We start from the raw sequence: 24,197 nt of genomic DNA on the forward strand, positions 1-24,197 counted from the left end.
CCCTCAGAAGTCAGTGAGGAAACAAATTTTTCTGTTTCAGCATGTATTATGCCAGGATATTCAGGTGCAGTATTAAAAAGGCGAGATTAATGCTTCATTATTGAGTAGCAGAATTAGTGTAGTATTTGTAGATTATTTTTTCCTGATTTTCCAAAAATAAATTTAAAGATTCAAACATTTACTTGATGAATATTAATTTTTCTCTAAGTACACATTTTTCCTTGTGTTTATCCCTAAAATGGTATGATAAATGAGAGAGATCCAGATAGGTTTTGTTATTATTCTTATTGCTATATAGCAACCCATCTCTGAAGCTAACCCACCACTTACCTGTAGTCAGGTTGTTCATTAAGGCATTTAAAATCCACTGCCTCACTTTTTGTATGAGTACAGAGTATCTGAATGGGGCCACTGGGTTGGGTACAGTTGTTTGGGTTGGGTACAGTTGTTGTGTCTTGTTCCACACACAGGCACCAGAGCAATGGAGCTGTCATTGCCCGCTGTGGACAGCCGGAGGTCAGCTGGTGGGGGTGGCGAAATGCCGATGATGAGCACCTGGTGCAGTCAGTAGCTAAAGCTTGTGCCTCTGACTCCCGATCAAGTGGCAGCAAGTTGTCAACTAGGAACAGTTCTCGAGACTTTACCAATGCGGGAGACCTTTCTGATGTGGACTTTGGTAAGGTGCTCCCTGGACCCATCACAGCAATTTTTATAGCATCTGAGAACCTTTCCTTGAAATGGCCTTTTCCTTGTAAGACAGAATTCGTTTCATGGCAGAGAGAGAGCAAAGCTTCAGTTGATGGAATTGTTCAAGAAATCATAGGTCTTGACAAAGAACCAGGAGACCCTTTGTTTCAAACTTGGTTTAAGAGAACTAGAGTGTTTGTTGTCTTTCTTGCCGTCATGACAAGAATGGAGTATATATGTGATAGGGGACCTTCAGTGTCTCTAGACCATGGGAGAAAACACCAGGCTTCATTAAAGGACTACAGATGTAGAAATGAGGTATAGGAGATTGTAGGCAAAATAGAAGAGAACAAGAGAGAAGTCCTAGGTATCAAAGGTTCTGGTTAGGTGGATCTCACTTCATTGAATTTTTTTTGTTACTGTATAATATGTGCCTGTGGTTCTTATTTTGCACAGTTCTGGGAGAGACAGTTTCATTTAGTTTTCCCTCCCCATTTCTGATGTCCCTAGATTCTTCTCTGTCAAATGCCTCGGGAGCAGACAGTTTAGCCATCCAACCGCAGAAGCTTTTGATCTTGGATGCACGCTCCTATGCAGCAGCTGTCGCAAACCGAGCCAAAGGGGGAGGCTGTGAATGCCCAGGTAAGGTGTACAGTGCTTTTTCCCCCCAGCGCTCTGTCCTTGTGAGTCCAGCCCATGCCCAAGGGGGTCTTAGTTCTCAATTTGCAATGAATGGCAAGCCATGTTCCTCAGCCTATCTTGAGAGAGCTGGAGCTCTTTGGATTCTTAACACTGTATGTTCTTTTCAAGGGAGAAATGGAGGAGGAGGTGCAGTGAAACCAAATAATCTTCCTTCCCTGTGCCAACCTTTAGGTGATAAGGGAAGTAAATCCTCTCCCATAATAAGGCCTGTTCATGTTTGGAAGCTTCTTCTTTAGTGGCTCAATTTCTCAGCCTTCTAAAAGCTTTTTGTTGCCTTTAACAGTGGGTATGCTCATCACTGGCTTCACAGAAAACTCCTCACATGGCTTCTACTTAGAAAACCTGGGGTGGAAATTGAAGCAGTAAATACAAAACTCTAGCGAAGCGCCTCTGTCCTGACCTATAACACCCCTACTGTTTGAATGCTTGCTTTCTCCAAGGAGGGACCGTTTTGGTGCCAGTTGTGTGCTGATGGAGCACCAAGCTCCTTATTCAGATGTGATCTAAACTGCAAATTAAAAGCAGTTGTACCAAGGTGAAATTTGAATGTGTGAGATGCATTGTTCTAATAGGCTCTTTTCAAAGAGATTCCGAGCTACAAGTTAGATGAGGCCCAAGAAGTAAACCTGGGGTAAGATGAAAGTATTTAGACCTTTTTTAAAAAAAATAACAGCTTCTGTTTTATGTCAGTATCTTCTTCACAAATCTATCCTTCCTTTTCGCAAAGACAGCTAAAATTCAAGCACTGTTTTCCTCTCCTAATAAAGGACTGGGCTAATAGGCCTCAAAACGTTGCAGTTTCATTAGTCAGCAGCTGCAGTGGGTTTGTTTTTTAGCCAGTTTGCTTCTTTTAAATTTGGCCATATGGGCTTTAAATTCAACATATTTGTGTTCTCTTTATTGTTATTCTTGCCAGAGTATTACCCAAACTGTGAAGTTGTATTTATGGGGATGGCAAATATTCATTCAATTCGGAGGAGTTTTCAGTCTCTGCGGTTGCTCTGCACACAGATGCCAGATCCGGGAAAGTAAGACCTTGACCTTTACCTTAATTTTGCATTACTTTTTTAAAAAAAATGTGTTTGGAGGTGTCTTTTCTTCTATTTGTTTGTAAACTTGAGTTTTACTTTCAGTCTCTGTGGGGTATTCTCCTTCCTGTGTTAGGAGCATGGCAGCACAGAGGAGGAGCTGGGAGAAAAATCTAGCCCTTTGCGAGGTTTAAAAAAGTGCAGCACAGAACAAGTCTCAGCCCTCAGAACGGAAGCATTGCCTTCTTTTTCCTGGGACCTCTTCCTTCTCTTGTACATTGTTTTTGGCCCAAGGTAATAATTCTTTGGTTTTTGACATCTTATGGTGACGCTTACCTGCCATGAAGAGTCAAAATTTATTCATCTTGTTCTAAAAAGGGTTAAACTTTCTTTCAACTTGCCATTAGGTCAGTTCCTTCTGCATTTGCTTCTGATTTCTAAACTACCCTCTCTTATTTACTAAGAACATTACCGTGATTTTTATTGTTTATTAAAAATGAATCGCTGGCATTTGCAGTGAGGAAGGTAAAATAACATTCCCCCATCTCCCCAAGGGAGCTGTTTGAATACAAGATAAATTAGGAGGAATGCTCTGTAAAACAAATATGGACAGATAAATATTTAAAAGCCCCTGTTTTACTATTTAAGGAAGCCAGAAATGGTGCCAGAGAAGACAGAATTTTCTCTTTTCTGGTGTTTGTGCTGGAGCCCATAGCTGTTTCCCCGAGTTTTGTTCAGTAGATCTCATGATCACATCAATTTTTGCAGCATTCTTTATTTGACTTTATTAAATCAAATGGCTGCCTGAACCACTTGGACTAACTCCTGGTAGCAAATGATTCAATTCATCACAGTTGCAATCAATCCAGAGGGTGAAGCTATTGTCCTTGGGGAAAAGCCTGACTGAAGAAATAAGATTGCTGCTCTGCTTTAGGGATTAGCAGCTTGCATCTGCTACATATTTCTAGAAGCCCGCTAGTCACACTGTCTTCCTTAAAGGTGGGGCACAGAAAGCCTGGGTGAGGACTCAGGAGATCTGCCACTGACTGTGTGATTTTGGCCAAGTGGCTTAATTACTGTGGCCATTAGTTTTCCTGTCTGTAAAATGAAAGGGATAGAATCAACACTACCTATCTCTGTCATCTTCCATATATTAAAATTTTTTCTTAAAATGCTGTTTTTTAAACTCAAAGTCAAAAGGATGTAATTAGCTCTTGCCTGGTCCAAATGAATGTCTAGGGGATTTTATTAAGGAAGAAGGTAATGCTTTGTGTGTATTTGGCAGCAAATCATAATGCAGTACTGGAGCCTCCCCTGTGGATAAAAAGAAGTTATGGCAGTGGTGGGACCAGCTATAAGCAAGCCTCTGGACACTTTATGGCTGCTGTGGAGGGCTAGGGCATGGTATGTTTCTACTACAGTTTAAGAATAGGACAAGGAAGTGTGGAGTCTCTCAGCACCTGCTTGGTTGGCAGATTTTGGAGTGCAGCTTCTCTGTTAGGCATGGACAACATCAGTTGGTGTGTAAGAATAGCTTAGTCAGGTTCAAGGGAACCTTACATTGGTTCTTGTTTACCATTTCTCCAGGGGCCAGGAGATAATTTAGTATTGGCTCTCCTAAGCCTTATCTTGTAGTTTCTTTTAAGACTGTGTGAGGAATGAGAATCAACAATTGATCCACCATCAAAAAATGTTTCTCAGGTACCTATTACGAGATAGAAAGTCTTCAGATTGAATTTTTACCCATGATTTAAACAGTAGGAAGCATCACTGTATGCTAGACACTGCACTGGGGGTACAGCTGTGCCTGAGGAACTGTGTCTGCACTTTGAGGATCCAGAGTCTGGTTGGTAGAGCAAGCTAATCCATGTGAAACCAATGTTTATGCACTACATTCTATTGTTTGTTTGCCTGGAAAGACTCCCTCCTTAGACTAATCCAAAAATTCATACTCAATCCCCAAGATTTAATAGGCCTTTATAGCCTAGTCTTAGCCAAAGCCTTCTCAGAGCCCCTGACAGAGGTATGTATTCCCTCCTCTCACTCAGTGTTTGAAGGGCTAGACTGTGGTCTTAACTACTAATGTGATCGCATTTTGGAGAAATCAGAGCTTTTTTGGTGGGGGTGGGGAGTGGAATTCATGACAGGGCACAAGAAACAAAATGTCAACACAGTTGAAAAACAAGTATGATCAGCTTGTGATTACTCCCAAAGGGGCAGTTTTTAGGGTCTGATGCTTCCTGAAGGCCTTTGGAAAAAAAGTTCTTCTAGATCCCTGCTGAATCCAGTCTGTGTTAAGCCCAGTAATAACTGTGTAGCCATTGGTGTACTAATTTGTGTGAGTCTAAATCATTAGTTTGGGCCCATCCAGTTTTAGTCAGGAGACATTCAAGACTTGAGCAGTGATAGGTGTTAGGGTGTGGGTAGCAGAAGATGTTGTCTGCACTGTTCTTGAATGTGGTATCAAGCTTACATCTTGTTATAGACTTTTTTTTTTTTTTGAGAACTTGTTGGGCAGAGTTGCTGATAATTAAATATAAATATCTTCTGTTTTACTTCTCAGAAGTGGCTGCATTTCCTTCAGGAGAAGATTACAGAAAGAACTACTTAGACAGTAGCCCCCCCTTATCTAGTTTGACTTTCTGTGGTTTCAGTTACCCATGGTCAACTGCAGTCTAAAAATATTAAATGGAGAAGTCCAGAAATAATAAGTTTTAAATTGTGCACTGTACTGAGTAGCATGATGAAATCTCACGCTGTCTCTCCCTGGGCTTGAATTATCCCTTTGTCTAGCATATCCATGCTGTATATGCTACTTGTCTGTTAGTCCCTTAGCTGTCTCGGTTATCAGATTGCCTGTCATGGTATTGCAGTGCTGATGTTCAGGTTACCCTTGTTTTACTTAATAATGGACCCAACATGCAAGAGTAATGATGCTGGCAACTGGGATATGCCAAAGAGAAGTCATAAAGTGCTTCCTGTAAGTGAAAAGGTGAAAGTTCTCAACTTAACTAAGGAACGAAAAAATATTGTATGTGGAGGTTGCTAAGATCTATGGTAACTTTTATAGTATATTGTTATAATTGTTCTGTTTTTAGTTATTGTTGTTAATCTCTTACTGTGCCTAATTTATAAATTAAACTTTATCATAGGTATGTATATATAGGAAAAACCATTGTATATATAAGGGTTTGGTACTATCCGTGGTTTCAGGCATCCACTGGGGGTCTTGGGATGTAACCTCCATGGATAAGGGGGAACTACTATATTGGGTATATACCTACCATGGACTGAAAAATATTAAGTATTCTCTCTGGGAAATTAGTTATGAGATTTTTGGAACAAAAGGTGGTCCTGTTAATTACTGTCCTATTTCTGAGGCTCTCCTCTGTTGCATAGTAGGGCTTGGGTCTCATCCTTGTACGTGCTTTATAAAGATACAGAAATTTTCTGTTTGTTTTGGCAGTGTTTATTTGGAGGGAAAAATCTTTGGGAATTGCTTTTTAATTTGACAGGTATTTGGCATGATGCAGTAAATCATAAAAATCAGCATTTCTTTATCCCCTTCTGTTTTTTTTTTTAGTTGGCTCTCAGCTCTTGAAAGCACAAAATGGCTCCATCACCTCTCTGTGCTTCTGAAGTCGGCACTTCTGGTAGTGCACGCCGTGGATCGTGATCAGCGACCGGTGCTAGCACACTGCTCAGATGGCTGGGACCGAACCCCCCAGATTGTGGCATTGGCTAAGCTCCTACTGGACCCTTATTACCGAACCATAGAGGTGGGTATACTTCAGGATGAGTTGGGGAAACCTCAGAGGGTTTTTTTGATCTATTTTGATCAAGGTGGTTAGGTCTAATGAAAGTGCAATTTCTTTGTTTTTAAATCATTGGTCCTTTACCTTGAACTAAATTGTGGTGGTGCCTACCACAGTTCTTGTGCCTCTTAAAATGGGGCAGATTGTGGATAACAAGGTATTGAGAATACAGACATGTTTTCCTTTGTGGTCTATCTACTTGGAAAAATTTTGGCTGCCTTAGGAAAATGGGGCTTCTATAGAAGGATCTTGCCATGCTTATTACGGTAATGGGTCTAGATATCACCACAGAGTATTCTTTGGAGAAAGAACCCTACTCTGAAATAACCACCTGTTGGGTTAAAGATGTAAGAATGAAAGAGGCTAAAAATATAGACTCAAGAAAGGCTTAGATAAACGCTTAGTTAGTATCCTTTTGATGATTATGGAATTGAGCTGAGGGAATTGGGAAATTGCCCTAAGCGTGTGTCTCATCAGGGATGGAGTCTTTGGCTGTAGGGCTGGGTTGGGGCTTCTGTTGGGTTTAGTGGGAGGCTGTTATAAAGGGATCGTTGCCATTGACACCAGGCTCAGGACTGGTGTCACAGTTTGGACAGACAAGCACAAATGGTCTCTCCTGGGTGCTTCCCTGCAGGGTTTCCAGGTTCTCGTGGAGACGGAGTGGCTGGATTTTGGCCACAAGTTTGCTGACCGGTGTGGTCATGGGGAGAACTCGGATGATCTGAACGAGCGTTGCCCAGTGTTTCTGCAGTGGCTTGACTGTGTTCATCAGCTTCAGAGGCAATTTCCTTGCTCTTTTGAGTTCAATGAAGCATTCCTTGTGAGTTTGGGCTTGTGATTCTTCATTTTGGGGACCTTCTAAATTAATGCGGTTATCACCACAAATGTTCGTGGGCCAGTTTTCACATGAAACTGTGCATCCTTTTTAGAATTGAATAGGGGAGCCATTCTTTCTCTCATTTTTTTAATTAAAAAACAACAATCATAAACAAGTGTTTATTCAGTGAATCCAGGTGTACTAGATTTGCATAATTTGAGTTGTTTTAAACTTAGCTTTTAAAATAAATAATAGAAGCCTCCAAAAAAGCAGTTAGAAATAGAAACAATAGAATGTCCCCTGCTCTCTCCAGTCCATTTACCAAACCCCCTACATCTGTCCCACTTTCTCTACCCCCTCTCCTTTGATGGAGGATGCACTATCCTTACCCTCTTCCAGCCCCTCCCTCCACTTGTGCACCACCTCCTACCCCTCTCTCCTGCTCAACTGCATGGCTGCAGCATTTCTCTTCTCTGCCTTTTGCATCAGCATATTTCCCTCTCTACCAGATCATTGCCATCAGCATACGAACATGGTATGGTGCCTCCCAGCTCATCAAAACCCTTTCTCAGTCCTGCATCCTCCTCTACCTATTATCTCATTTCTTCACAGCAGAGCTCCTCAAGTCTTCTACATTTACTATCTCAAATTCCTCTCTTTCCACTCTCTCTTGAACCTACTCCAGTGAGGTGTTTACCCCACCACTTTACCAGAGCTGCTCTTGTTAAAGTGACCAGTGACCTTCATGTTGCTAATCCAGTGATCAGCTCTCAGTCTTTATCTTTTTTTTATTGAGCTATAATTGACATAACATTGTTAGTTTCAGCTGTACAACATAATGATTGGAAATTTGTATATATTGCAAAATGATCACCACAATAAGTCTAGTTAACATCCATCACAATACATAGTTAGAAAATTTTTTGTGTGTGATAAGAACTTTTAAGATCTGCTCTCTTAGCAACTTCCAAATATGCAATACAGTATTATTAACTATAGTCACCATGCTGTACATTACATCCCCACGACATATTTATTTTATAACTGGAAGTTTTTACCTTTTGACTGTCTTCATCTTCTTTGATGCATCATTAATATTTGGTAAGTTGAATCACTCCTTTCTTGAAACGCTTTCTTCAGTTGACTTCCAGCACACACTGTTAGTTCTCTTCTACCTCACCACCTGGTCCTCTCTCCTTTGCTGGTTCCTCCTTACCTCCCCAGTTCTGGATGTTGGAGTGTCCCAGGGCTCAGCCTCCAGGCTGTTCTTGATGTACACTTCTCTCTAGGGACTGCATCTAGTCCAGTGGCTTTAATTGCTATCTGTGATTCCCACGTTTATACATCTTCAGCTCAGACCTCTCCACTTAACTCCAGACTTACCTATTCAAGTGTGACTACTCAGTATCTCCACTTGGATGTCTTAATGATATTTCAGACTTACCATGTTCAAAACTTAGTTCTTGATTTCCACATCTCCCCACTCGAAAACCTGATCTTCCAGCAGTCTTCCAACTCAACAAATGGCAACTCAATCCTTTCATTTATTTAGGGCAAAAACTTTTATGTCATCCTCAACTCTCCTCTTTCTTTTATACTCCACATTCAATCTGTCATCAGATTCTGCAGCTCTGCTTTCAGAATGTATCTAAAACCTGATTACTTATTGCTACCTCTACTGTTCTCACACTGGTCCAAGCCACCATCGTCTGCTGCTGCAGTTCCAGAGAGTCAACCTTCTAAAACATAATACAGACCATGTCATTCCTCTGCTCAGAAATCTTCAATGACTTTCCATTTCACAAGAGTAAAAATCAAAGTCTTTAAAATGTCATGCAGGGCTCTCCTATAGGTTACCTGTCTAGCCTCATTTCCTACCATTCTTCTCCTTATGCAGTGTCCTTTAGCTCACCTCAAGACCATTGTGCTTGCTCTCACCTCTGCCTGGAGCATCACCCCCTCCCCCCATACCCACATGACCTGTTCTTTTGCTTCCATCCGGTCTCTGAGGGTGATGCCTTGCCACAATGCCCTGCATGTGCCCTCTCCCTCTTACCCTGCCTTATTGTTGTCCAGAGCACTGGTCACCCCTTCCCTACAACTAGAAAGAGCTCCAGCAGGGCAAGAGAGCTGTCTGATTATTGTTGCATATCTAGCACCCATAGAAATGTCTGGGGTGTGTGAGGTGCTCAATAACGATTTGTTGAATGAAAAACTGTTTAGAAGTGTGCTCTCAGTTCAGACTTGGGTTGCACACTGCCTGCTTTAGTACCCAGTTTTTATGCTCTGTCACTCTTGAGGTTGGTTGTTAACTTAGGACCTCAGAGACTGTTTGCCAGGGAGGCCAAGAGAAGTGGGGGTTCCAACAATTTATCTTAGCTCTTTTGACTCAGGAGTGATGGTGGTTGGGGTGGGCACTCTGGAATTGGTGTGTGAGAAGGCGGCTGTTGCGTGGCTTACTTGGTTCCCCCGTCTTTACTGAGTGCGATCTGAAGTGCTCTCATGGATGTTGTGGAAGGGTGGCTTAGGTGGGCTGACCTTCCCCCTGAGAATGCATACCCTATTGCTTGATTTTGCCTCGTTGGACTCCCATAGGTGAAACTGGTGCAACATACCTATTCCTGCCTCTTTGGAACATTCCTGTGCAACAACGCCAAGGAGAGAGGGGAAAAGCATACTCAGGAACGAACATGTTCTGTGTGGTCACTGCTTCGAGCCGGCAACAAGGCTTTCAAAAACCTACTCTATTCCTCTCAGTCAGAAGCCGTATGTATCCTTCAACCTTTCTTCCCTGATCAGAAGAAGGAATTTGGGAGTGGGGACATATGGGAGCCTTTTTGAATAGTGACTGTTTTCTCAAAGGCATTTTTGTTGTCTCTGGGTGGGTTGGTTCCTTTTTTTCTCTACTGCTGTCTTGAGAAAGGCCTGTGTCCTGGTGATGCTCTGGCTTGCTTCTGACCACTCTTTGTTCAGGGTGGTTTGATTTAATACACATCTCTACTTTGCCTCTCTAGACACGAATCTTTTCTGGAACCTCCACCAGAGCTTACTTACTCCTAGCGTGTTCTGTCTAATGAGTGGAAGAGGCACTTAAGTTGTTCCCTGGATGACCCTGATAGCTCAGAAGGAGCTGCCATCAGGCCCCCAACACCCTTCCAGTGTCGACAAGCAGTGATATCCACTGCAGCTTCTATCTCAGAGAGCAGAAAACTGTGTGACGTTAGCATGTGTGTCTGTGTGATTCTCTGCTCACATGGAGAACTGGCAGGTCCTTTAAGACTTTGTTCCTCAAAGGAACGCCTTCCGTTAAGCAGAGAAAAGTAGGCACTTGCATCTGTGTGTAATGTGCCTTTTGTCAGAATGCATCTTAAATTCTAAAGAAGTCAAAGGGAGGCTAATCAGAGGTTATATTGCTTCGCTGGACTATTAATATACCTTTCACACATTTAAGTAGTCAAAGGAAAGATTTAAGCTAACTGCTTCTCTCTCTCCTTCACTGTGCCTGCTGGGGAAGTAACAATACAGGAAGAAAATTCCTTCCTTTTCACATGATTAATTTAAATTATCCTATAAAACAGGTTTGACAGTGTCTTCTGAAGCCAAGCTTTTCTATCAGGGAACAGACAAGCACCATCTAACAGAATGACTCACTTGCTTACGCAGTAAATGCAACAAATTAAGCTGAGGAAAGCCAGTCATTCAATAAAGGTGACCTAAGAAATAATTGGTGAGAAATGGATTTTTAAAAAATCCTTTAGATTTTCATGCCCACAAGAGTCTTCACAGGTGAAAAATGTTGCCTCCCCAAAATCTCTAGTCCTTTATAGGCCCTCTTGGGAGATAGACCTGCATCCACTGATGCTAACTCCCTTTGGAGATTGTGCAAGACCTGCTGGGTGTTCCAGCTTGGTGCTTGTTCTTGACCCATTTCTAGACAGTTCTAAAAGACTCGTTGGGACTTGTTTAAACCTGTGTCCACTGCTTTCTCCTCAGGTGCTGTACCCTGTGTGCCACGTGCGCAATCTAATGCTGTGGAGTGCGGTGTACCTGCCCTGCCCTTCCCCGTCCACCCCTGTGGATGACAGCTGTGCACCATACCCAGCCTCTGGCACCAGCCCTGATGATCCGCCCCTGAACCGGTGAGCCCAGGGTTGATGCTAAGTCCTCAAGTCCTGTGTGGGTTATTCTTGTGTTGGGACACGCCCAAGGATGGTCAGAGATATGACATTGTCTGGCTCCCTACATCTTTCTTAGGTCTAAAGTTTTCTCAGGGAAGGTATAAGGGTTCTGGGCTACGAGGCCATAAGAGCCTCATTTCCTGAAGGGTGTTGGGCATTGTCGCTATATCGCTCTGCTGAATGCACCAAGCAGTTTCTCAGTGATGGAGCAAATCCTCTGGGTTCCTTGTGACCCTCTCGCTTGAATATCAGCCACTACTCTCTGCTCCTCCCTCCCTGCCATGATTTGTCTTCTTGGGCTTGAAAGGCAGATGCTGTTAGATGATAGACAGTTTGGCTTTAAACTTGTGAATTAGTTTTATTGAATATAGACTGATAAATAATAAATTAATTAAAAATATTGTAATAGTAGAAAATAAACAATGCTACTTTCCTTTGCCACTAGTTGAGAAACACAGCAGTATCATGAACATCTTTTAAAATAGTATTTGCTGTTAGCTTATTGGTAGGTATCGGGCATGGGGTAGGCGTGGTGTGAGGGGAAATTTGTGGACTAGAAGAAGGACTCCTTCTGGAGATTTGCCTTTCCAGCAGTCTGAGCCTCACTTCAGAGATGCCATAGCTCCTTGAGTAGCGATAAAGGACCCATTTATGAAACAACTGCCTGTTAAAACCTATTGTCTCCTACTTCCCTCTGAACAGCCTCAGATTCTCATTTCCCCCAAACTCCTTTTTTTAGGCTACCAAAGACTAGATCATTTGACAATCTGACCACAGCCTGCGACAACACAGTGCCTCTAGCCAGCCGGCGCAGCAGCGACCCAAGCCTTAACGAGAAGTGGCAGGAGCACCGGCGCTCACTAGAACTGAGCAGCCTGGCTGGTTCTGGAGAGGAGCCTCTTGATCCTGACAGCCTGGGGAAGCCAACCAAAGTGTTGGGCGGTGCTGAGCTCTCGGTTGCAGCTGGAGTGGCCGAGGGGCAGATGGAGAACATTTTGCAAGAGGCCACCAAAGAGGAGAGTGGGGTAGAGGAGCCTGCCCACGGGGGGAGCATCGAGATGCAGGAGGTCAAAGAGGAGGTGCTCTTAGAAAAGGAGAGCAGAGGGAAGACCCGTGAGGGCTCGGCCATTGTACTTCATCAAAACCCAGAACTGGATGCTGCTGCTCTGAGGAGCCATCCAGGCACCAGCCTTTCTCGGTTCTCGCAGGGTATTCCTGAGCAGCAGGGTGGGCACAGTGTTCTTCCCACTTCTCTCCAGGAGCCCCCCAGGGGAGAGGATGTCCAGGAGGTCCTTGTAGAACAGCCTCAAATAGGAGCTATTGCAGAGGACAGGGAGGAAGCACTTCTTCCAATCCCAGTAGATGCACAAGTTGGCTATGGTACCTCACAGTCAAGTTCTCTGCTTCCCTCCCAAGGCCCATTTGAGGCCAGAGGACCAAACGTGGACAGCTCCATGGACATGTTAATGGAAGATAAAGTGAAGTCAGAAAGTGGCCATCTTAGACCTTGCCTGGTAAACAGTGGCAGGTTCAGTGGCAAGGACATGCTTCCTCAAGCCTTGGAGCCCAGGCCTTTGGAGAGAAGCCTGGCAGAGAGGCCCCATGTGGGATCTCTGGTGCATAGGACTTCCCCTGGCAGCACCCACAGCCCAGTGCGTTCTCCTTGTGCCTTGCCTTTAGCTGAATGTAAAGAGGGGCTTGTATGCAATGGTGCCCCAGAGACTGAAAATAAGGCCTCAGAGCAGCCCCCAGGGCTTAGCACCCTCCAGAAGTATCCCACCCCCAATGGGCACTGTGCCAATGGGGAGGCTGGTAGGAGCAAAGACTCACTGAGCCGTCAGCTGTCTGTCACAAGCTGCAGCTCTGCCCACTTACACTCAAGGAACATGCACCACAAGTGGCTGCACAGCCATTCAGGGAGGCCGTCTGCAACTGGCAGCCCTGACCAGCCTTCCCGCAGCCACCTGGATGATGATGGCATGCCTGTGTACACGGACACTATCCAACAGCGCCTGCGTCAGATTGAGTCAGGTCACCAGCAGGAAGTGGAGACCTTGAAGAAACAAGTCCAGGAGCTAAGGAGTCGCCTGGAGAGCCAGTACCTGACCAGCTCCCTACGCTTTAATGGGGACTTTGGGGATGAAGTAGTGAGTACACCATGGTGCCTCCATAGCTGCCCAAGGCTGGGTGCCCTTTGTGCCTGGCGCATGGTGATTGGTACAGATTTCTGAAAGAACTGGAAAGGCCCAGAGTAGCCCTGTTGAGAGAGGCTGGAGAAAGGCATGTGAATGGCAGTCTGCCTCTTTCTCTTCTCTGCCTTGCTTACTTTCCACACGTGTCCTATTTAGGCAGTTAGAACAAGGAAGAGAGTTAGCACTCACTACGTGGTTGGTCAAATCTCTTTGGCGAGAGGAACCATATATCTTAAGAATGGCTTGAACTCCTGGGCTGAATGACATTTGTAGGGCAATGTCGAATTGTAGGGCCTGTCCTACCCCAGTAGCTAGTAAACTGTTAGTCTCCCCAAACATGGGCTGTAGCTGTGAAGGTTTAGTTGTTTTTTAACAGATACTGTACCCACCCTGTGGCAGGTGATGGCAGTAGAAACAAGGAGAAGCGATGGGTTGGTTTCTAGCACTGTCGAGGAGTTAGCACTGATGGGGCCTGGTGACTGGAAGTGCAGGTACCTGAGGGGAGATTTTCAAGGAGTCGTTCTCACTGGGTCCGTCTGACTCGATGTGTTCAAGTACAACTGTGAGCCTGGCTGTGAAGCAGTCAGCGTACATTAAAGGCGGGCTCATCCAATGACTTTGAATTCAAACTGACTTCTCGATTTTTCTTTCATACTAATGATGGTTTCTCATTTTCCCAAAGAGTCCTTTAGGGAAAGGAGGACATGCCCAAAGCACTCAGTTTGAACACACAGATGTAAATGGCAGGGTTGGATTGACAGGCTCTCTGGAGCAGCTAACACTCAGTGCCCACTCCATTCTGGTCTCTTCTGCCCCACTCACTTTCTGGAACCCAGAGCCTGTCTTTCCACTCCAGAGTCACTACACACAGCCTTAGACCTGTGTATCTCTCTTCCAGCTGAACTCAGCCCTATCTTTGCATCTGCTCAACCCACTTCTTGATGGCTGATGCACCTACAGATTTGGCAGCCCTAATACCCAGGCCCACCCAGAGTCCCAAAGGGTTCTTTACCAAGCCCTTTCCTCTTCTGGGAGGAGACTAGGTTCATTCTCTTCAGCTGTGTTTGTTTGCCAACAGACTTCAATCCCTGACTCGGAAAGCAATCTGGATCAGAACTGTTTGTCTCGCTGCAGCACAGAGATTTTCTCTGAAGCCAGCTGGGAGCAGGTGGATAAACAGGACACAGAGGTACAGGCTCAGCCCCTGTTCTGAGTGCCATCCATGCAACTCTTTTGTGGTTCTTCTCCACTCCCATCCTTTCCCCATGCCCCTGGCCAACGAATGACCTCATAGCACACTTAGCCTTGAGCCTCTGTGAATCTCAGCGCCTGTGAAACCCCATCAACTGTAGAATTTCTGAGCCTGGGAGACTCAGCAAGCTGGTCCTCTCTCCTCTTTGCCTCTATGAACTTGAGCCTTACCAGCTCTCATAGCGACCCAGGGAGCTGCTGCCTGCCACTTTATCTCAGGGGAGTTTCGAGTCCCCTCCAGGGAAACGATTTGGACGCCTTTCTTGTACTGCTGACATCAGACCTGCTAGGCTGGTGCCACCAGAGCCAGTGTGGTCATTATGACTCTTGGCTGCCCCCCCGCATGGCTCTGCTGGCTCCAGCTGGATGGCCCATCTCCTGTCACTAACCTGGCCCCATATGTTTTACAGATGACCCGTTGGCTCCCTGACCACCTGGCTGCTCACTGCTATGCGTGCGACAGCGCCTTCTGGCTTGCCAGCAGGAAGCACCACTGCAGGTGCCATTGGGGTGTGTGGTGGGGTGGGCAGGGATGTGGAGGCTGAGATTGGCCCTTGGAGCCTGCAGATGGAGAGATACAGGCCTTGGGCTGGCACTGTTCTGGCTGAGGCAGACCCTGGGTTTACAGGACCCTGACTCATCTCTTGTGCCTCTGAGATTGGTGTTTGCAGAACTGCATTTGGTGTCTTTCTTCCAATTCAGAGTGATCATGACTAAATTTTGAAATGTGCAAATGATGTCCATTTTTGTTTATTTTGCTTCTTGGATTGGTGGAGCAACAGCCACCATCAAACCACCATTTCTTATTCCTAGAATAAAATTTCTTCCCATTCAGCATGCTGCTATGAGCAAAAATAGTTTTCCTGCTGTGGGCAGGGAACTGCATTTTCCTACTTCTTACCCTGCTCCCTGACCCCAAATTTGTTTTCCTTGTGCCACTGGTGAGCAGACGTAGCTGGGGGGCCTAGTAGGGACAGCTGAGGACATAGTCTTCAATCCTTGTCTTCTGACTTCTTTCTTCCTTCTCAGTTGGTGTACTGAGTTGCTAGGGGTGCTTTGCCCCAGCTGGGGTGGTGACTGTCTGGAGGATGTTCTTTGTTCTTGCGATAGGAAGTTTATCTGAATCATTACACAGCTCGTCCACACAAGTGAACCCAGATTGAAAATGAAACCACCTCTTTGTCTAGTAATGATGCTTCTAGGACTGTGTATCTCCCCACTCTGCACCCCAAGCCCAAATGTCTTGGTTTGGCTTCTCCTCTGAGCTCTTTCTCCCCTCCTTGCAGGGACACTGACCGTGTTGATCAAACGTGGTGAGCATTTGCAACAACCTGTCTGTGATGTCTGCACATCTACAATAACTTCTCCACACTAACACTGCCATTTCCTCTTCTCTGCACTCATTGGGATGAAGCCTGGGGCTGAGAGCGCAGGCAGGCAGGTGGGCTTGCGGGGAAATCAAAGCAGCTGACTAAGGAGACCATTAGGGCGGAGTCAGGCTGCAGCCATGTACTCCCCTCCTGACCTCACAGGTCAGGTGAGCCATCTTGCTTGTGATGAGAAGCATTGCTTCAGCAGGGGCTGGTCGTGTGGAGTAGCCAGTTGGGTTTTTAGAGCTATTTCTCTTGGGTCAATCATGCCAGAATGATGCTAGTGACTTCCAAATCAAACAGCATCACTGCTCCTATTTTTTTAAAAGAGACCAGGACTGAATAGAGGTGGTCTTTTCAGAGAACTGTTTTAGCATGAAGACTTTAAGGGAAGACTCCACTTAGGGTCTGTCAGGATCCCCTGAGAGAAGTCAGATAGAAAAGCTTAACTGATCAAATTCATGTCAGGCTTTGGAGCTGAACTCTAGAAGGTATGTTAAGTCAATGTAAACATTCAGAAATAGCTTTAGGTAATTCTTCTGTGTAATCACAGGTTCTTGCTGATTCATACTTTTCAGAAACAGAGTTGGGAGGTACTTAACTGCATTCTAGTAGATGAAGTTTTGTGTGTTTGTTTTAGTTCTCTGTCCTTCCATTGCCCTGTGTCTAGCCTTTTCCTTTTAGGCTATTCTTTTGTCCCCAAAGGGTATTCAGCATTCTCTCCTCCATGCCTAAGTGGTCCTTAATCCAGCAGTGGCTTTGCTGCAGTCTGAGGAGCATAAATGAAAAGGTAGTGAGTGATGCTGGCTAAGAAGGAGGATTTCCCTTTAGCTGCTTTCCCCAAGTCTTTGGCGGGCTGTGTCAGGCTCCCTATAGTCTGTTTTTGGGCACACTGGGATTGATTTGTACTTTAGGGCCTGGCAAACTGGGGTTATAAGGTGAGCAGAAACTCATCCTCTGCCAGTTCCCTGTCCTGTTAGCTGTGAAGGGCATCTCTTTGGGTGTGCAGACCTGTGCTACACAGACACATCAGAGCTGGGCTTTCAAGTGGAGAAGGAGAGGGGGCCCTCAGGCCTGGGTGCAGTCAGGCCTTCAGATAGAGCTCTGATAGTCCCTGAAAATGCTGGGGGCAGGGGAGTGAGCCATAATTGACTGACACCTATCTAATAAGGGAGTGTGTGTGCACGTGTGTTTATCTGTCCTCTTGTCCTTTCACCCTGAGCATGTGTCACTGGTTGCTTGTCTCCTGGCTTTGCATGCTGGCAGCAGAGCAGTCCTAGATGGCAGCAGTCTGTTCTCCACATTGCTGCCTCTGAGCCTCTGGGGAAGTGGCCCTTTGGGCAAGGCTCCTCACTCCCCAGCGAGGCTGGATAGTTTCTCTCATCTGAGGGGCTCAGAGGCAGTTCCACTGGACTCGGGCCTCTCTGTGATGACAAGCTACACAGAGCATTGCCCAGGTGGATGTGGCCACTGGGTTTTCCTGGGCCAGGACTTACTCATTGAACTAGCAGCTGCTTCTGCCCAGGCCCCATTTGTTCTCATGGATCTCTCTTGAGCAGCATCCTTCTGTACACTTGGTAACCTTGAGCCATAGTGGTGAGGCAGCCAAGTGTCCTTGGCCCTAAAGTGCAAGTGGCACGTGACTATGCTAGGTGGGGATCCCCTCCCTCCCTGCCTGGCTTGTTTCTGGGCTAGACAAATGAAAGTGTTTGATCTTAGAGGAGTCTCCAGCACATCCAAATTACATACAGTGAAGTTCTGTCTTCTGAAGTTGGTTTCCCCACTCCATACTTGTTCCAAAACTAACATTGTTTTGTTTCTTCTCATCCCAAGGAATTGTGGCAATGTATTCTGCTCCAGTTGTTGTAACCAGAAGGTTCCAGTTCCCAGCCAGCAGCTCTTTGAACCGAGTCGAGTGTGCAAGACTTGCTATAGCAGCCTGCATCCCACAAGCTCCAGCATTGACCTTGAACTGGATAAGCCCATTGCTGCCACTTCAAACTGAAGCTCAGTGACCTGGGGTGGGCAGAGGCCATGCTGTTGTTCCTCTGACAGGCCCAGACAGCCCTGGCAGACTGAGAGGCCCGTGCACTTTGGAATGGGGGCATGGAACCACCTATGCAGAGTGACAGAAATTTGGGATGTACCACTGGATTGTAGATTGATTTTTCTTTCCTGTTTTTTTCTCCCTTTTCCATCCTCCCTCTGCCTCCAAAAAAGAAAAAAGTCCCTTGGTTGTCTTAATTTTTTTTTTTTTTTTGGATGGAAGACCAGAGGTTGCCAGGCCCCTTGTAACTATTGAGCTGCCTGCTGTCAGGTGATGCTGAAGGCTGGCTTGGTTCCTCAGGATGGGAGGGGGCCGGTCAGAGTCAGGAGTGGAGGCCTGAGATAGTGAGCAGGGAAGAAAGCCAGTGCTAATGTTTGTGACCATTCCTCGTGCCAGCGCCACATCAGAGCTTGTTGGGAAAAGCCTTTGCTACTGAGGAGGCTGGAAGCATCTTCCCTAAGAGAACTGACCCAGGTGCCCTCTCTTTCCTGAGAGGCCAGGCCAGTCCCATCTTACAAACAGATAAATGGGATTGGTATTGGAGGGAGGGACACACGGACTCCCTCTGGAGAAGAAAGGTGTATGCTCCTCTGAGGCAAGTGCGAGGGGCTGGGAATGGGTGGCCAGCATGTTCTCCCCTGTGGGATTCTGTTTTTAACTTGACCCAGATTGTCTAGGGCTCCCTTCACTGTCATGGGTCTGCCAGGCTGTGTAGTGCTTCCCACTCTCAGGCATAAGAGTGCAGACTGGCCGGAGTGCAGTGTCCTGCTGCTGTGGCCAAGGCCAAGGCCAAAGCCTGCCCTGAGGCCATGCACACTTGGAAGCCCCTTCTGAGGCCTGGTCCCCCAAACAATCTCTCTTCCTCAGCCAGCACAGGGAAATCCAGACTCAGGGTTCCAAAACTTCCCCATTCCCAAACCAAACAAATCATGGATCTCCCTCTTAAGGGGTAGAATCAGCCTTTTCGAGTGCAAGCCTCTGGAAAAGGGAGCACATCCCATACAATCAGCCTTCCTCCTCCTCCTTCCCTTCTTGGGGCAGCGGGAGGGGTCCAGCAATCCCCCTGCCCTGCTCCTGTACTGCTGGCCAGCAGTGAGGGGCCACTTGGTGACTCTGCAGGGTTCCTTAGAGAAGTGACACAGCCCGGAGGAGATTCGGGGCACCTTTCCTCAGTAAGCTTTGATGTGGTCCCTAAAGAGCCTTAAATCAAGAATATTTGTGGTGGAGGTGGGTATAGAGAAGGGTGGAAAGGAGTTTAGGTTTGTGCTTTGTAATCTTGGCATCCATGTTTTGTGCCTGCCCTCCCTCTCGGGGGAAGGGCCATGCTTGGCTCTGCTAAAAGCTGCTAACTGGTACAGAGCGGATTGTGGTGAGCAGTGGGGGTGAGGCCAGGGAACTCTTCTGACCCTTTGGAAGCAGTTCCCTGGCCAAGGGCAAGCTGTGTCTCAGGAAGGTAGCTCCTGTGTGTGCCTGGGCGTGGTTAAGACGTGGCCCAGAAGCCTTCCCTGGAGCTTTAGGTCCAGGCAAAGCCAAGAGCCTCTGAGCACGTCTCCCGACTTCCCAGTGGCAGCAGGTTGCTCGGAGTTTGAATTTAGTGAAACAGGGTGTAGTTCTTCTCCACACTCTGTGTGGTCTGGCCGTGCAGGTAGGGAGAAGTCAGTGTAATTGAAGATTGTGCAGTTCCTAGTGACAGGTGCCAAGAGGTTATGATACGGGTTTCTGGGGTCTGATGTACAGTGTGAATAAATGCTTGCAGCTCTTAGCCCTTTTTTGATCAATGAAGCACTTTTTTATTAATATTTTTCTTTGTATGTAAAGGAGGAACCGTAACTCTCCGTAGCTGTACATATAACCCTTTTCTCCTAAAGAGGAGTCAGTCAGTGCTCCTATATTTTTCATTTTTTGTCAAAGCAAGAAGTAAATACTTTAGATCTGTTAAATATATAAATAAAGTGAATAAAGTTTAGTGTTTCGCATGGTAGCATTTGCTAACATGTTCTAATTCTTTTCCCTGTGGTTTATCCCTTCTCCATCCCTTTTCCCTCTTACACAGAAGCAATTTGAGGTGCTGCTGGGAAAGTGAACTTTGGCAAAGGAAAACTACAGATTTCTTTTCAACTCTGGACCTTGGCAAGGAGCCGCACCATGATGCCCAAGCACTGAAACACATTTCCTTGATGGTTTTGCCCCTAACATCTCCACAGCTAAAAAGGCAAAGCAATCAGGCATCTTCACAATGAATGGTTCTTCCCTAGCTGAAGAACTGAGCATCAAGAGTAATTAAAAGTATTTCTGGCCTCCAGGCTCCTTTTTCTGCTGCTTCTCTGATTTTAGGGCAGCAAGTGCTCTGGCCCCTTAACCTCACCCCACCTAGGGAGCGTCAGCTGTGCCTGTAGCAGTGGTTAAGCACAGAGCCCTGCCTGTGTTGGAGAGTGAAAGGAGATGTTGGGGGCAATGATGGCTAGAAAGTGCTTCTGCCTGTTGTTCTTGGATAAGAGAATATGGGTGGGCAGAGAGAGATCTTGGGGGCAGAAACTGAATTGGACATGATAACTAGAGGTCTCCCTCCTCCCTCCACTCGGAGGGAGGAACCTCTGCTCCTTAGATCTGCAACCAGCTGAGCAAAGCCATAGCTTCTAGTCACTTGGTTAGTTCTTGCTCTTCACAGAGGTGGATTTTCTTCCCCCTGCATCACTGTTGGCCATCCTCTCCATCCCACAGGTCTGTGGGGGAGATATGTTACACAGTTGCTCTCTAGGGAAGGTTGGTGTTGAGTGGCACCCAGCCCTGGGGTCGCCAGCCCAACATCCCTGTGGTGAGTTGGCTGGGCCCCGAAGAGTGACCTGCTCAGAGCTCCTCCGAGGGTTTAACTCTTTGGGTTAGGCTTTTCACTTTTGGATGTACTCTGTGACTAAAGTACACAAGCACTTAAAAATAGCTCAGCTGGTTCCAGTCTGAAAGCTGCGAGTGCCATCCAGCAGGTGTTTCAGAATTAGCCTGTCTTTTGGGAGGAGAAGGTGCCACTTCAGTTGCCTTCAGTCCATCATAGAGCCCAATCTGTGTTCAGACCAGTTTGTAAAAAACCTGAGTGTGTGTCATAGCCAACGTGTGTCTACACAGCTCCTGTTGTTCCTGAGGACTAATGGTTTAGCCCTCAGTGAGTTAAAATGCTAGGAGAACCTAGCAAGGCTGTTGGGGGCCATGGAGCTGCTGGAGGCAGGAAGATGAAGAGCCAGGATGCTAGTGAGGCCTGCACAGTGTGGGTTGAAGGCAGAGAATTCCGTGGAAGATGGCTGTACATGGAGAAAAGCAGTTCTCTAAGGACAAGGCCAGCTTTCTTCAGGCGATCACGTGGAGGAATTCGGTCTGGAGTAGCGGGGTACTAACAGTGACCTTGAACTGCCAGGATGTCCTCCTCATCCCTGAACTTGCCTATCCTGGCACTCTCTATTTCCCTTCATTCTATACTTTGGCTTCCTTAATCCCAGTCCAAAAAATGATAGGGCTGCCTGCATCCAGTGGGATTTTCTAGTAAAAATGTACAGAAAATTTTTTCTTTAGTAATTTTGCTAATATGCTCACTGTTCATTTCTATGTTAGCAAAGGATATTGTAAGAATTAAAAAGGTACTATGGCAGATTTAAAGGAGAATGAACAAAATGGTGCTAGAGGATCTGTTAAACGATTTCCTGCTATTAAAAAATATCAAAATGGGAATTGAAGGTACATCCTAGGATAAGATGACAGGCTGTTGTCCTTGAGGTAACTTATATACTTGGCTGCTGCACACGAGGCTAGGAGATCCCATGCCTGTTGAAGTTGTTAACTCTAGCCCTGACCTCTATTGATCTTTTAAGAATGAGGGCTGATTTCAAGGGTCTGTTGCAGGATTTCATTTAGCTGGTGCCTGTTCAAGTGACTTGTCCCCAGGGCTGCAGCTGCACCCACCCAATTGCATTAGCTGAGGATAGGGCTAACAGCAGAGTTAAAAAATGGGCCCTGGGCTGTGGAGCAACATGGCTGACCCTCCATTTGGAGTTTTGTATAACATGGCCGCAGTCCCAGCTGTTTAATTTCTAGTTAGATCTTCTAAGAATCTGTTCTAAGTTGAGATTACTAACAAGATATCTCAAGGGCAGGGCTAGAATGTGTGAGAGGCTTCAAGTAGGAGCAGGAATCGGAGGCAACCCTCCTAAGCCTCTGACTCTTAAACACGAGTCCTGCTGTCCCCAGCACATAACCACACTGACACTTTGTTCTTCTCCCCTGTGTGTAAAGTTCATCTGCTGCACATTCTGTGCAGATACCAGCTGCCTCCCCGGCCAAACAGACCTCTTTTAGGCTAGGAAGTTGTTCAGAGCATGAGAGAAAGGGGAAGGGGCACCCTCTGAAATGGGAATAACAAAGCTTTTAAATGCTGCTATTATATTTCATTTACCACTTATGGTCTTTTCTATCAATCATGTCCGAGTTCTTACTCAACTTTTCTTACATTGCTCATAGCAGTTACATTTCAATTGTATTTTCAGTGAAATCTGTTTTACGTTGGCATTTAAAATTGACCTTTAACTGCATCCTGATTGGTTTATAAGACTTTTTAAAAAAATGCAAACGTAACCCACAAGGCTTGGAAACTGTTTAAGAAATATACTGTGTGTGTGTTGCTGCTGACAGTGTTTGCCTATTAGAACAGCAATGATTGTGCTGTAGCCTCAGTGACCATGTAAACAAAATAAATGTGTCACTTTCACCCACAAACAGTTGTTCAGCCCTGGATTTGGGTTGCCACAGTGGTTCTCTGGTCAGTGCAAGGGATAAATCAGCTCAGCCCCTTAGTCAGTGCAGGAGAGAGGGAGGGGCGTGGCCAGGAAGGGGTAGCGGGGCTCAGCATTTGCGTTTCAGAGCCTGTGGATGTGAAACCTAGCATTCCGGGCTGGGAGGCACCTTAGATCATCCAGTTCTGTGGTTTTCATGCTGTTCTTTGGGGCCGTTACCGAGAGGGAGCCCCCGGCCCATGCAGTGGTAGGCATCCAAGTAAGATCTGATTTGAAGAAAGGTTTTGATGCTTAAAATAAAAGTCTGAAAATCATTGATTTAATCAAACCTCCTGGTTTTTTGAGGAAACTGAGGCTCAGGGAGCAGCAAAGACTCATCCCAGGTTACCAAAGAATTAATAGCAAAATTTGAATAAGAAACATTCTTTCCTGACCCCTCCCCCTCAATGCTCTTGGCCTTCCAGAAGACGGACTTAGATAAATAGCTATTTTAACCTGGTTCTCTTTGAGTTAGCCAAGCCAGAAATCTTGGAGAAGAGCTTAGTAGTTGCTACCAAAAGGCTTAAACTATGAGCCCTCCTCTCCCTCCTAACCAAAATCAAAACGTTTTGATACTATAAGGCAGTGTTGTTTTGTGTTTAACCTTTCAAATACATAAAAACATATGTTATTAGCATGAATCGTCTAAGTTCAAGTCATAACTGTCTTAAATCAGTGGGGCGAGAGCATTTTTGACTAATGCAGATGGGATAGTTATGAACCGTCTCAGCATCCAATTTATGTCTGAATTTGTTTTGTTTGTATGGTATGGAGGAAAGTCCTGGTTGTACACAGATAAGCAGTTGCAAATGGTAATGTTACAGCTCGCCTGCAATCGGGTTATTGACAAAACTGAAGTAGACGCTTGAAAAAAAAGGATTAATAGAGGAATATCCAATACTTGTTTTCGGTGTTGGAAGAAACACCCAAAGGTTATAATAAGCACTAAAATTAACCTATGGTGAGAACCACGAGTATTGAGTTACGGCGATCACAGCACCAGCCTAGCACCCTCTCGGTCAGCGACCCCTGAGAAGCCCACACAAGCACAGCTATGGAGGCCTTACTGGGAGGTCTCAGGCAGCCTAAGCTCATGTGTGTTTTACAGCTTACTGTATATATTAATGATTTTTAATATTTAAGATGACATTTGAAGCGAGTGTTTAAAGAGAACCACTGAAGCACTGCCACAAGTCAGTTTCAAAACCACCAATTTGGTGGAAAGAACCTGTGTTTCTGAGACCACAGACCTGAGCTGGAATCCCAGCCCTGCAGCACCAGCTGAGCTGTCTGTGG

At 45.8% G+C, this 24,197-nt stretch overlaps 1 protein-coding gene across 10 annotated transcripts in view; it reads left to right on the plus strand.

Annotated features, from left to right (window-relative positions):
- The window catches only part of MTMR3 (myotubularin related protein 3), a 147,504-nt gene extending 127,436 nt beyond the window's left edge, over positions 1-20,068 (plus strand). For 7 of the 10 annotated variants that reach the window (XM_058531753.1, XM_058531752.1, XM_058531757.1 and 4 more), the window contains 12 exons: positions 471-676; positions 1,198-1,329; positions 2,306-2,417; positions 6,001-6,196; positions 6,867-7,052; positions 9,645-9,815; positions 11,043-11,188; positions 11,967-13,374; positions 14,498-14,608; positions 15,081-15,169; positions 15,957-15,983; positions 17,874-20,068. In XM_058531753.1, coding sequence (XP_058387736.1) covers positions 471-676; positions 1,198-1,329; positions 2,306-2,417; positions 6,001-6,196; positions 6,867-7,052; positions 9,645-9,815; positions 11,043-11,188; positions 11,967-13,374; positions 14,498-14,608; positions 15,081-15,169; positions 15,957-15,983; positions 17,874-18,045 — 2,956 coding nt within the window. In that variant the 3' untranslated portion in view covers positions 18,046-20,068. The remainder of the gene's footprint in view (positions 1-470; positions 677-1,197; positions 1,330-2,305; positions 2,418-6,000; positions 6,197-6,866; positions 7,053-9,644; positions 9,816-11,042; positions 11,189-11,966; positions 13,375-14,497; positions 14,609-15,080; positions 15,170-15,956; positions 15,984-17,873) is intronic. The other 3 variants (XM_058531758.1, XM_058531759.1, XM_058531760.1) reach the window with 3 other exon arrangements.
- The last annotated feature ends 4,129 nt before the right edge of the window (positions 20,069-24,197 follow it).

This window comes from Diceros bicornis, chromosome 35, assembly GCF_020826845.1.
Source record: "Diceros bicornis minor isolate mBicDic1 chromosome 35, mDicBic1.mat.cur, whole genome shotgun sequence".
Classification (NCBI taxonomy): Eukaryota; Metazoa; Chordata; class Mammalia; order Perissodactyla; family Rhinocerotidae; genus Diceros; species Diceros bicornis.